General features: G+C 33.2%; 2 protein-coding genes across 2 annotated transcripts; both read right to left on the bottom strand.

The window, feature by feature from the left end:
* Positions 1-111: 111 nt before the first annotated feature.
* On the bottom strand, positions 112-9,825 carry LOC134228512 (galactoside alpha-(1,2)-fucosyltransferase 1-like). The gene is made up of 3 exons (XM_062710171.1): positions 9,748-9,825; positions 2,633-2,690; positions 112-1,864 (listed from the first exon to the last, which is right to left on the bottom strand). The coding sequence occupies exon 3, from the start codon at positions 1,564-1,566 to the stop codon at positions 487-489; it is 1,080 nt and encodes a 359-aa protein (XP_062566155.1). The 5' UTR covers positions 1,567-1,864; positions 2,633-2,690; positions 9,748-9,825; the 3' UTR covers positions 112-486.
* A 940-nt stretch (positions 9,826-10,765) lies between these two features.
* LOC134228521 (tabkunin 1-like) lies at positions 10,766-13,425 on the bottom strand. The gene is made up of 5 exons (XM_062710181.1): positions 13,403-13,425; positions 12,625-12,670; positions 12,074-12,241; positions 11,634-11,721; positions 10,766-10,857 (listed from the first exon to the last, which is right to left on the bottom strand). The coding sequence occupies exons 1-5, from the start codon at positions 13,406-13,408 to the stop codon at positions 10,776-10,778; spliced, it is 390 nt and encodes a 129-aa protein (XP_062566165.1). The 5' UTR covers positions 13,409-13,425; the 3' UTR covers positions 10,766-10,775.
* Between the last annotated feature and the right edge of the window lie 746 nt (positions 13,426-14,171).

Raw genomic sequence — 14,171 nt, 5'->3', positions numbered from 1 at the left:
GTTTCTCAGTGGAAAAATAAATCGCAAAGCATAATTCTGATGGATTGTCTTAACTAAAAGAAAAGTAAGGTATTTCAAAAAATTTTAGAATACAAAAGCATCTGCCCCCTTCTTTCTTGCAAGTTTTCTAGGTGTCTGGGGCAGTGAATAGGGATAATATGGTATGTCATTTTTTTCTATTAATACAATCACTAACACTTGTCTAAACCTGGATGAATTAACTGCAAAACAGCAAAGTTCATGGGACTTTATGTAATTTACACATGTTATACATGTATGTTCTTCTTCGGTTTTCTCTTTCGTATATCCATAGGTTTTACAAGGAAAAAATCATTAACAAATAACATGTAAATAAATAAATAGATAACCATAAATATACTTTCCACATATACATGTAGTTAATACCAAAAAGCCTTTAAAAAATATACAGAAACATAAATAGTGGATAAACAAATAAACATATCTTAGTGTTAAAATCAGCAGAAATCATTCCATTCCAATCCATTTCAAGGGATAATAATCGGTCTTGTTATACTGCTTTAACAACCAACTGCCATTGGATGGGAAATTCTTATAATACACTACTTCTCCTCCGGTGAGGTAGGCCCCCCACCAACCAAAACTCCCCGTGGACACGATACTATGGTTACAATGAGCGAGTAGAGCCATATCACCACCTGCACTACCTGTAGTTACGAATTTAATATCATCACCTTTCATATTGCTTTTACACCAAGCCATTTCAGCACTTACAACAAGAAATATCAAGTTTTTAAATTTACTCCGAAAGTATTGGAATGCTTTGTTGAAATACTCCTTCGTGGCGACATTGTAGCCTCTGGAGAGTTCCCGTTTGCTTCCCATGTCACCGCGACGTACATGTACACCCACTGTAATTTTATCACCAATTTTCAGCGAAGCCCGCAGTTGTCGAACTTTATCCACAAATCCCGATTTAAACTTGAAGGATTTCTTCACTTCATCTTTCATGAAATCAAAGTATTTCCAGCTTTGATAAAATCCACCTAATGAATAGTTTTTGTCATGACTTAAATTTTCTAGCGACTTGTCATATACCCCGGCTCCCCTTTCTCCAACACCTTTTAAGTTTGAAGGTTCTGAATCAGTCACCTGAGAAATATCAAAAACCTGCAATAATGTATTTCTACGTAAAATCATGGGTTTATAATTATGACGTTTGGCAGTTCCTAAAAGGGATGCAAATTCAAACATCCGATTTCCTAATCGCCCAACACCTGTACTTATCATGATGTGTGAATTTCGGAAGGCCTCAGTATTCTCCATATTATTGATGATCAAAGATTGCTTTTGAGTGTGTGTGTGTTCTGTTGTAAAGTTTGTATCACCTGGCGGTTCAAATCTATAATTCTCACTTACATCTTCCCTGTTCTGTCTTTCTTTGAAATCAAACATCCTTGAGGAAGTAAAATAATTGAAGCCAACCATGTATACAATAATGGTGATAGCACAAACTGGAAAGAGAAACGTCCAAATCTTCTTCCATATTGGAGTAAGAGACCAGCAGTGCCTAATCCTTTTGCTCATTGCCTTAAAATCCAATGAATTAAGAAATTCATTCAATTCATTTCAATATATAAATCAGCTGAGTTTCCCATGATAAGCAGCATTATTTGGGCATCAGGATCGAAATGGTATTCCTACGAAATTATGCATCCAAATTCTGTGGAATTTTATATTATTCCATTTTTTAAAGACAACTTCACTTTTTCAATTCCACTTCATAAAGATGATCTTAGAAAGTTCTACATAAAAATCTGGAAGGATTTGACATTAGTCTATCTTATTGGTAGTTGCTATTCATGAGTCCATTTGTTGAAGATTTCTGAAAAAGGAAAAGGATAATTGTACATTTAGCTTAATAAAAAATGCATCCATAATGACAATAGTACTTCCACAGTTGAGGTCAAAGATCAGGGCTATCTTCAACTTACATGTCAGTAAAACAATTCTTGCATTACATAAACAAATGTTAATCTAGCTGCAATAATGTAGCCCTCTCCTTTTTTCACTGTCAACAACATAAATTCAAGTTGTGATGTTGACATACATGAAAAAATAACAGATAATTTATATGGATCCTTATGAATATTTTTGGATTAATTTATGCCTTGCAAAACTAAATTTTCAGAGTGCTATTAAGAAATATTAATAAAATAGGCATTTACTTACAATTTGGACATTATTGCAGCTAATGTTTGCACTGCTTCAAAATTGTATTGTTTAATGGACTTTTGGGCTTGAATACTGTTCATCATCTCAATATATTTAACCTACAGGTAAATGTTCATGAAGTGCATGTATATTCATCATGCTTATATTTATCTAATGCAAATGCTTTATGTATACTTGTTATAGTGGACTACATATTGTAGAGTTTTTGGTCCATTAAAGAATACCATAAATTAAGAAATCATTCATAAATACAATACACAACACAGACATGTATAGCCCTAATTCAGGATTATGCCTACAATTCGTATCCTGTAATAGCACTAAATTCTAAATACATGTACATCAATTTATGTACACAATACAATATAAACAAATCTCTATTTGTATTTAATATGTTTAAAAAATATTGATTACATACTTTGTCTTGATTAAATCCAGAGTATTTCACCATTTCTACCCTCATTGATGTTGACACTCTGAAAGAAAATTAATGGAGATTATAGTCAATTGTAATACATATAGTAATTTCAAATGAAAAGAGAAAATTCTGAAAAAAAATTGAACCCTTTCAGCTGATCAATAAAGTCATTAAATATTTATATGCATCTTGTTTTATTGTTGATTTAGCATCATCTGTCATATCTAAAAGTTCTTATTGATTTAAGTCAAATTTTATCAGTAACATTATAAGCCTATATAGATTTCGGATAAAACAAAAACAGTCTTGGCTATAATTTTGCATTTTAATCTACAAAAGCATCAGAAAAAAAAGGATAATCTATGATGTGGTAATGATTTTTTCTACCCAGTGTTATATATTTCAATGAAATCAAACACAGAAAATACAGACAAACAAGTGTCTTAATTGTAACTTTTGTTAGATGAAATATGAAGTCTTCAAACTAAAGATGTATTGACATGATGAAAATATTTGATTTATCATGTTTATACACATACTTTTCCATGAAATTAAATAAAAAGAACCTTATCAAATGATCTAAGAAAGTATTTGATACAAAATGTGTTTTAATTATCAATTCTATATCCATAACAGGAAATAATGATTCATTCCACCTCAGCTACACATATAGGAAATATACAAAAAAAAAATGGCCCCCACAAGAGTTTAGAATTCTTTTAATTGGACAATAATTTGTACATAAAGGTTCTTTATAAGTAATGCATTTAGAATCCACAAAATTCAAATCAAAGTGAATCAAAGCACTTAGTGAAGGAACAATACCTATTTATATTTAACTGTAATGGGAGAGGAGAAAAATGCAGCAGACCAGGATTCAAACCCGGGCCCCCTGAAATTCCAATTAGGTGCTCTACCAACTGAGCCATCCATCCACCGGCAATCGAACCAGGCTGACTAGTGTAATGTAAGGTTCGCAGTTATGATAAGGCTGTCCGAAGGCTTAAAATGCCTTTAATATATATATTTAATTTGAGCTAGATTTATATTTTAATATGTGGCCCTTGTTTGAAATTTCAGTCTACTTGAGATAATAGTTCAATCAGGTATTATTATAAAGGATTTCTGTGATGTCACATGACTGTGTTGATCACGTGACGGACATTTATGTCATTCTTAAATGTTGCACAAAAATCGCTTCGGCACAAGTGCAAAACAAAATTATTGTGCAAAGTTTGTTAGAGAGATCAATTCATCGTGATCTCTGGTACATAAAAAGTGCTGGGGGCAGGTTTACTTTTTACTTCTTAAGAAAATATTTTACAAGAAATTCAACTTACCAATGTACATGATGTAAGAAGGGGTATTTTCCACTCTTTATTGCGATTTATACAAAAATGGATAAACTACATACGATCCCCCGGCAAAATTCAGTTAGAGGACATAATTCTCTTTTAGATTCATGCAGAATATCTTCAATTTATCCTTGTCTTTCACTTGTGCCAGTCCAATATAAACACGATTCATAAATTCTAATTCTGTCCACAGATGTGTACGGGGAGCGTGTCACACATAATTTTTCGCTATTGTTTGAATATGTGCATATTGAACAAGCAAAAGGAAAAGGGATATCTATATTTCAAATGTTCAACATCATAACAGCACATGGAGCATAAAAACAATACCAGCACTTGAATTAAAACAACAACGCCCCTAAAAAATCTACATGCCATGTGTAAAAATTACACTTTCCCCGTCATGTAAGCTCAAGTATGCAGTGTCTTGACGTCATATTCTATTATGACGTCATATCTCGGTAGTTCAGAGAAGTAACTTCAGTTTGAAAAGTTTGATATTTTACGGGCAGCCTTATCCTAGCCGCGTTGTCAAAACTAAGGCAAAGATACATTATCTTCTAATCAGGGGGAAAAGTACTCTTAATTGAACCAGGTATCATGCTTTGCTGCTTTGCAGAGATTAATCATGTTTGTGAAAGACAGGCTCTGATTTACTTATCAAATCATATCAAACATATAGTCAATTTCCATGATGCTATTGCAGGATCCTGGGTTCTCCCTAAGCAGAATATGACTATTGCTCTATATTATCTTACAATCAGGGAAAAAAGTACTCTTAATTGAACCAGGTATCATGCTTTGCTGCTTTGCAGAGATTAATCATGTTTGTGAAAGACAGGCTCTGATTTACTTATCAAATCATATCAAACATATAGTCAATTTCCATGATGCTATTGCAGGATCCTGGGTTCTCCCTAAGCAGAATATGACTATTGCTCTGTCAGAATAAACTTCATGACAGAGAGAGAATGTATAAGGACTACTCACTATAACTACATGTATAAACCTTTGCACTGTTTAGAATTGAAATAGAATTAGACATTTAAAAAGTAGAAGGGGGTTTGACTAAGGTTCATCCCCTAATAGGGAGTTAATATAGAGGACTACCAAATTAACGGTGTGGGGGTGGGGGTGGGGTTGGGGGGGGGGGGGTTACATCATTATAGCTGGGGATGTTATAAGACCTTCCTTGGGTCTTAAGGACAACCCCGTTATTGTATCGGACTTTTTTTATAAACTTAAAAAGGACATTATATGTGTTAACCTCATCTTAGATATCAGTTAAAATTTCATAAGATTGTAAATATAAAAAATGAGACTGTATATTAAATTCAGCTGTACTGAAATTACTTTAGAAACATTTCATATACATGATCCATGCAAAGCATGCTAATAGAATATTACAGAAATGAGCATATACCTAAATCACGTAAATCAATGTAAATATATTAAGGTAATTAAATAGGCATTTGGTATCCTATCTGAATGAACATTACATATGAATAAACAAACAAGTAAGTAAAAAAAGTTATACTAACCTAAAATAAGTCAGAAAAATATGACATTTTTCATGTTCTAAATTCAAATCAACTCTGCTGGACATTTAAACCCTTTGCTTTGAATCTATTATTTAAATCAATTGTATCTCTAAAGTATTGATTTAAATGCTTTCAGAGATTATACTTGTAATGACTTGTTTAGATTAATTATCAAGCTTTATCCTGGTGTTATGAAATATCTTTGATTGGTAAACAATGTAAATCAATCATTACATGTTAGGTAAACATCCAAAGACATACTATAGGAAACTAGTTCTAATTGTAACGGGGACCGTTACAGATGTTCCCCAAACGCTCCCCAAGTTCCTTTTTGTGCCAATTTCCTTTAAAACTTTTTTTAATATGCTCAGTTATCGCAGGATTTTATAAAAGAATTTTTAAAGCTACAATGATATCAACTTCTTGTCATTTAAGGCATTGCACGCAAACGCACGTGCATGCACATGCAAGGTGATCATGGCATGTTGTCTAAACTATTAACATATCTTTATATTCCAAGAATAAAAAAAAAAGTCATAAAAATATCAATGTTACCGTTCTTCAAACACATTGTACACTTTTCGCATTGCGCATGCGCAAATACATGCAAGCACGCCCTTGCATTCAATTTTGACAGTAGTATCATGTAGGAGTCCATTATACCTATTCATATTCTAAATTTCATCCTGTTCTGTTGAGAAACAAGAAAGTTATAGGCATTTAAAGTTTCAGCCAATCAGATTGCAGCACACGTAATATTTACGTGTTTTTATAATTTTTATATATCATGCTCTAAATCTTCATAATGTATGACTATGCTCAAAATTTCAAAGGATTATGACGTTAAACAAGAAAGATATTGAGACTTTAGTTTTAGCCAATCAGAGCGAAGCGCACGTGCATGCGCGTAAGATCTTGCTATTTTGACCATGTCATCTTGTTGATACTACTAATATATCCATGCATTGTGAGTTTCAAAAAATTCCATGAAGAAATAGAAAAGTTAAGGCTTCATCCATTATATTGGTAATTTCACATGTTGCACGTGCGCGCTGTTGCCAGCACACATGCATGTACGTGCTTTTATGAAAATTCTTATATATATCATGCTGTAGATCTTCATAATGTGTGACTAAGTTCAAAATTTCAAATGATTATGACGTAAAACAAGAAAGATATTGAGACTTTAGTTTCAGCCAATCAGAACGAAGTGCACGTGCATGCGCGTGAAATCTTGCTATAAAGATCATGTCATCTTGTTTATACCACTAATATATGCTTACATTATGAGTTTCAAATCATTTCATCAAAAAATAGAAAAGTTACGGCAAAATACGTTATATTGTTCATTTTACGTGTTGCACGTGCCCGCTCTTGCAAGCACGTGCGCGCAAAATGACCTTCGTTCGGCAACTCTACATAACATGCCTACCAACCCTAAAAAGGTTTCACCTAAGTCGGATGTATAGTTTAAAAGATCACTCGTGGACAAAATTTTCCCAGGAAGAAGAAAAATAATAATAATAACTAGATGCGATCTCGTTGCGAGCAACGAGTAGGTCTTCCGTCCGAATTTTCGATAAGATGATGACTTTGACTATGATCTTTGATAAAATATCATGGAATCATGCCTTTTCTCTTTTGATTAAATCATTTTGATTTAGATAATATCAATGCGTACTTAATTTGCACATTAATTCTTTTCTTTTTTCCTACTTTGAGAAACAACCAAAACCAATTAAAGAAGACTTGTAAGGAGACCTTGGATTATAAATGTAGTTTGACTCAGAATTGCAACGAACCTACGACGTGACTATCCAAGTATCCCTACACATTTCATTGCTCCTTATGTTACTTTCGTTTAAGCAAACGCTCGGCTGCCTCTGTTAACCGCTATTGCGAAATGTAGGAATTGACAGAGACCGCCTCCATTTCGTTCCCGCTTCAGATTTTTGAATGTTAATATCTCGAGTTTGAATTTATAAATTTACAAACGAATTATATATTCAACCTAATAAGAAATGTTTCTATCAACTATACAAGTATAATTTGAAAATATTGAAAAACAAAAAAGTTAAAGACGAGAGACTTTTGGCCCCTCTATGCCCCTAATTTGAAGGACTAACCCCGTTTACTTGATATCAAATGAAAGGTCTTACTATATTGCACATTTTTTATTATATATGTCTTAACAAAATATTAACAGGTAAAAAGATATAAAAGAAAACGTGTCAATTTTTGCGAGATGAGTATGAGGCTATTTTTCGATGCCAGGCGAGCGTCGATGCCTTTTTACCTGGAAAGCTCTATATGCAAAATGTCACATCTACTATCCTTCCTCTACCTTCACTGAAAATCTCAAGTCGATATCTTAAGTCGTTTAGGAGGAGATCTCAGGACAAGCCGACCCTCTAAAAATCAGAAAATCATCCATATCTCACGACCGGAAGTGACGACGTACTTACGAAAAATTTCCGACAAGGTTCAGATAAATATCTATCAGGTCTGAAAATTTGGTAAGAATCGGTCCAGCCGTTTCTGAGAAATCGCGTGCACAAAATCGGTAAGAAAAAAAATAATAATAATAATAATAATAGGGAAAAAGAAACCGAACGAAAACAATAAGGTCTTCCGTTGGAGAAGGAAGACCTTAATAAGAAACAGAGTAAAAACAATATGTTCCCCAACTTCGTTTGGGGAACATAATATGTGTATCACAACTTAATACATGTTTGTAAGGTAGATCAGAGATAAAAACATGTATATTTATGCTTGTGGGTATTATTAGCAAGGTTATATATTATTCCATGGAACTGCAGTAGCAAATATAAGGTAAAAAATGTAGAATGCCCCTCATCTTTTCTGCCTTAAAATTAAGGGGGATATAAAATTAAGTGTTCTTTTAGTTGCTTTTATCATTTTTTTAAAAATAATAATTAATAAATATGCATACATGAACATATTAAAATATTCATTTTGACCTTACACCCTGACCTCAGAGTTCCCCACTGGGGGCCAGTATGCTTACTACACCAGTCCTAGCAGTCATACTATTCCCCTGGCATGCTGTATGGTGTTCACAATTTGACCATTATTTTCTTTGCACAGGTGTATACCTACATGTATACCTTTGTACATCTTCTTATGCTTAGTGTATATTTTACATTGGGGGAACAATAAGTGAGGGGAATCCCTACCATCCTAATAGATTCAAAATGTGGTAAGCTTCCAGAAAATGAGGAACAATAGGGGAGGTGTTTTATACACTGAATTGGCGAGAGATTTTTCCGTTATTTCATGATCATGACAGGAAGCACACACTGGTTGTGTCACTTGTGTGTCAAAAAGTTCTTTTAAAAAATCCTTTGTTTCAAAGACAAAGCAAAAAAAAAATTGTATAATCATATTTTATAATTGTAGAGGGGTAAACAAGCATAATTAATTTATCATTATACATGTAACGCCAACCTTACAGTAACTTGTTTCAAAGAACCAAATCAAAACTCACATCTTGTGACAATTAGCAATGATCATCAGATCAATGATAATAAAATTTAGAGAGAGAAAATGATATTAATACTTAAAACTGTTCTAAACAAACATTCTAAATTAGGTGCCTCTATGTGCATTGCTGATTTGACCCCCCCCCCCCCCCACCCAGGGTTTTAACCATAAAACCATTGGGGTCTCTTGCATGTTTGTACAACCTAGCCCCTGACCTACAAGTAATAGTAAAATACCCCCCTTCTTCCTTTTTAAAAATCCTAGATCCGCCACTGAACTGTGACCTTATATCATGCACTGTAAAGTTACTCCGTCGGTTTTTTATATTCGCTCGCTACGCTCGCGAAGCTCACTGGTAGGATTTATGCCTGTTTACCATTTATTTTCTATTTACTGATAAAATTGCCGACTCCTGTGCTAAGTTGTACAGAATTTGAATTTCAAATGGACACGTATTTTAAATGGACAAAGGCCTCACAGTCATCTGCGACTATTTTAGCTAATATGCATGCATAACGTTACAATAAGAAATTAATCTGTTAGCATTGCATCCGTGTATTGCAGGATACACATTGCGAAATCAATCTGTGCTGGACCTCTCGTATACATTTGAAGTGAAATGGAAAACGAAACTAAATAAAGCATGAGTATGAACAAAAAAAGTACTTCCATATCGTCTTACAATCCTCAAAAACATTCTACAAAATATACCTACCGTATAAAATGATCACTTTTAGGCTAAATAATACTCGTTCGTCTGTTACGTTTGTGTACGTCGCCATTTTGAAACGGTGTCAACTGAAATCGTTACTTCGGTTATTTTTAAACCTAACAGGTTTGGCGAAATTACATATGGCTCGAAAAAGGAGATTTAAAAACATTGGAAAATTTTCATTTTTTTTTAATTAAAAGATTTTTTGTTGTTATTCAGTTGAAAATGGTCTGATAACTTACAAAGGTATTTTTTATAGGCAATTAACGTTATACCCCCCCCCCCCAAAAAAAAAAAATCAAAGTAATGTTCTTTTAATAAAGTCACGAGAAAATTCGAGAACGTACAAAATCAATATAATATTAAAAAAAAAAAACATGTTATAAAATTAATCAATATTATATCGTTTTAGGATGTACTCCTCGTGCTTTTGTCAATAAATATTTTGTGCATGGCTTAAAGATGCACTTTTATAACTGAACGAGAGGGGAAAAGAATCATTGTGTATATCAGTGACTTATTAGTTTATTGGTCCCTGTATATTTACATCAATACATGTACATGTATATGTATTTATACCACAAGCACCTGGCGTTACTCATTCATTTTTAATAGAAAAATATACCCCCTACCTTTTATTAGGTAGGGAGTACATATATTTTTTTTAGAAAAGATATTAAATTAAGTAACGTTAGATGCCTATGATTTATACATGTATGTTTACACCCAGGATTTACTTAACAACTGTGTGAAATAATTGTACTGATATTTTTATTTGAATAAAATATCGATTTAATCTTCAAGAGGCTGAAATTGTTAGACATGTACAGTATGTACCTGTACTCTTAATATTAAATTATCAAACAAATTCTGGAGAAGCCCAGGTTGGGTCCTTTCTAAAATGGGAATGTATACACTGTATAGATGAGAGGATCTTTCTGGATATCGCTTTATAAGGAGAAAGCAACATTTAATTTTTATTATAAAAAAATCTTTATTTCATTACAAAGAAACAAGGGATCAACTCCTTTTCAATATCCCAGTGACTGACATGTACTGGTGACATCCTCCCCGTTAGACGTGAAAATGGCCACACAGCCGTTACACACCTCTCTGGAAGATAAAATTGTTTACAAGTAAATTATATTTCAAAGTCATGTGTTGCTGTTTTTAAAATAATTAGTATTTTGCTCCAGGACTTTGCAATTTTTAACAGTATATTGTGATTTATAAGTACATCAGGAGGACAATATGTTCAAAGACCCCAGGGGGACTGTTATATGAATATCACAAACATTAACCGATATCATAAAATTAATGGAATATATCATGCAGCAAGTTTGATTCATCCATCGGCGTCGGAAGCAAATTAATATTGAAAAAGGAAGGGGGAAGGTGGTTGGACAAATGAAACGAACCCGAAAAAATAAATTGACAAGCGAAAAAAGGTGAAAAAATTATTTCTTGGTGGGGGTGGGGTCAATATATATAATTTTTTTTCAAACGCCACCACCACTTACCCTTTTTGATTACATTGCACTTACAGGGGCCGGTAACATAATTATACTATATTTGATTTTACCTAAACACTTTGTATACAAATATAGATAAAATCTATACCACTCTGTGATTGCACTGTGTCTGTTAACAGTGGGGAGGGGGAAGGGGGCTTAACCTTCGTCTCAGTATCAATGTAAATGCCTATATAATGTTTATCATTAAAAAAATAAGAGGGGATGAGCCCCCTCCTTCTGGTTCCGACGCTATCTCCTCATAGCTTCATTTCTATTTAATGACTTTCTAATACTTAATGACTTAATACTTTATATTTTATGCAGGTTATTGTTACCTACATGTACCTATGCTTGATAATTGAAATAAATACTTACTTGCAAGAGGCACTTGGATAATTTGGACATGACGTCACTTGGCAAGCAGGTGCTTTACAAAATATGTTCGATTTGCCATTTGGGCAGCCTTTAACAGGATATGATAAACAAAAGAAAGGAAAGAGAATATAATTATGGATTTCAACTGTTTAGGTACACTTTTAACAGTCAATAAATGTAACATTTTAGCAATATAGAAAAATTGGAAAAAATCATCAATACATGTATGTAAGTTATACTGTAGTCCTGCCAATGTAGACTGATATTATACATGTACATGTACCTTAGTTGACTTAATACCATTGTTTATATTTTGCCGTTGTGGACATTATACAGTTACTGTTATTAATATTAAAGATCGTTATTGACATTATATCTTTGTTGAGTATTCAGTCTCACATTATACCGTTGTAGACATTATATTTTTGTCGACTATATACCATTGGTGCACGAGTTCAGACATCCCTGTTCCGTTCGGAAGTTGTTTGCGTTCCCACCACAGCAGCCATAATAAAACTCCTCGCACCTGTGCGTGTGGGAGTTGTAAAACCAGCGAGGGCATAATCCGTCACACATACCCACGTCCTTTGGAAGGTGACATACCGATGCTGCAAACATATGTTTAGAAAGCTTAAAAAACCTCGCTATTTATACTTATTCTGTTATCGATATCTCAATGTCCCCTCCAAATATAACCCCCCTCCAATCAAGAATGCAACCTGGCACGAATCTGAAAAGAAGAGGTTGAACCTGAAAAGAAGAGATTGAAGCAGTTTATATTTATGAACATATGTGCGCTAAAAAGGGTAGGGGATAAGGTTACATATACAGATTTTGTATTTTACAAAGACTGGCACTGAAGAGGACTGGATAGTGTTGTGGGCTTTTAGATTTTATGAATACTTAAAAGGATCTGGGTGGTACCCAGAAATTGGGTATCTTCATGTTTATTTCTACATGATGTTTAAATTAATGTATGTAATTTACTCACAAAATGCGGATTTCACCAAAATACAGAAATAAAACAAGAGAAAAACCTGCAATGAAAGAGAAACATTATCAGCAAACCATCCATGTAGATTTAAATTAATAAAGAACTATATGCAGTATACTGCATATCTTTGCCCCTCCCCCCCTCCCAAAAAAGTCAAATTTTGAACATATGACGTCATTGCATATGAAAATATCTACGATTTTTAAGGAATAATTTTTGAAAAAGTGCACTCTTTGGCACTTTCTTTGCACCTTTAAAGATTTTTTTAATGCCAAAAATCATTTTTTCATGGATGCAAAATCGTTACTGGTTTTCTGGAGAGGAGATGCGGAGAGGATTAGGTAGGGTATACTTTCCATATAATGTTATTATTTTAATGGATACCATTTGATAGGTTCTGACACATTCATGAAGTCATACATTCTCCTTTCCAAACACATTTTAAAGATAAACAAGATCCAGCAAAAATCCTTTAAAAAAGACTTAAAAGTAACATTGTGTGGTTCAAAAAAATTTTCAATGATTGAAAAAAAGGGGGGGGGGGGTGGAGTGATCGCACCTATCAGCCAGCCATCTCTACGGCCTAAATGTATGAAGGGCCCTTAAAACTTGTAGAAAAAATCTATATTTATGTCTTATTTGATATAAAGTGGTCGATGACAGATCAATGTCCTTAATATGACACAAATATTGTTCTTGTTTAAAGATAAAGGCGGTCAAAAACAAGAACAAAAATAATCAGGAACACTGAGTCTAAGATAAAAGTAAAACAAACCTTCATGATAATATGTGCATGAAACTTCATCTCCAGCTGTTCATAGGTTTTTTTGTTAAGGCCAACTTAAAAAAAAAAACTGTTGGTTTGCCGTCTCCCAACCGACTCACTGAAAATGGCTGGACTTGAAACTCTTTTTAATCTCCAGGAAACATTTTATTTTTTCAAAATTTATTAAAAAGCTTTCTTATTCCTTTATTAAGTTTATTTAAATTTTTTAAAGTCTCTTTGAAAAAAACAATTATCTATACTACCTACATATCTATTTTTCTAATCCTTATTCTGGATAAGGACAAGCGAACATTTTTTAACTATTGCCTAATCACCAGTGCCGCGTGTACTTTTGTCGCGATAGACATGATATGACAAATTATTAGGATATTATTTTATCACGTTTGAAAAGACAGGTGCGTATCTCCAATCATTTGATTAAAATCTCATCTCGTTCTTTAGATTATCGTTTTTATACATCTTTTAACTTTCACAGGATAATCAAGATATACGAACATGTCCATCTTTAAGATTCAGTGTCTTTACAATATTAACGAACAAAAAACTTTTTTGTGAGTAATATATAGGAAACAAATTTATTTTAAAATATATGCAATATAGGCCTATACAATTATAACCGTGATTTAAAAAAAATGAATTTTAATGTCAACTTTAGCAAAACAGTCCTATATTTAAACAGCCATATGCTACTAACCAACGAATACGTGCTCTCATATTAAATCGGACATGTTCATGTACAATTTCTGCTTCATTTAAC

The sequence above is a fragment of the Saccostrea cucullata genome, unplaced genomic scaffold (assembly GCF_032062105.1).
Source record: "Saccostrea cucullata isolate Sc308-1 unplaced genomic scaffold, CSIRO_AGI_Scuc_v1 ctg213, whole genome shotgun sequence".
Taxonomy (NCBI): Eukaryota; Metazoa; Mollusca; class Bivalvia; order Ostreida; family Ostreidae; genus Saccostrea; species Saccostrea cuccullata.
This window is presented reverse-complemented; position numbering and strand designations above follow the sequence as displayed.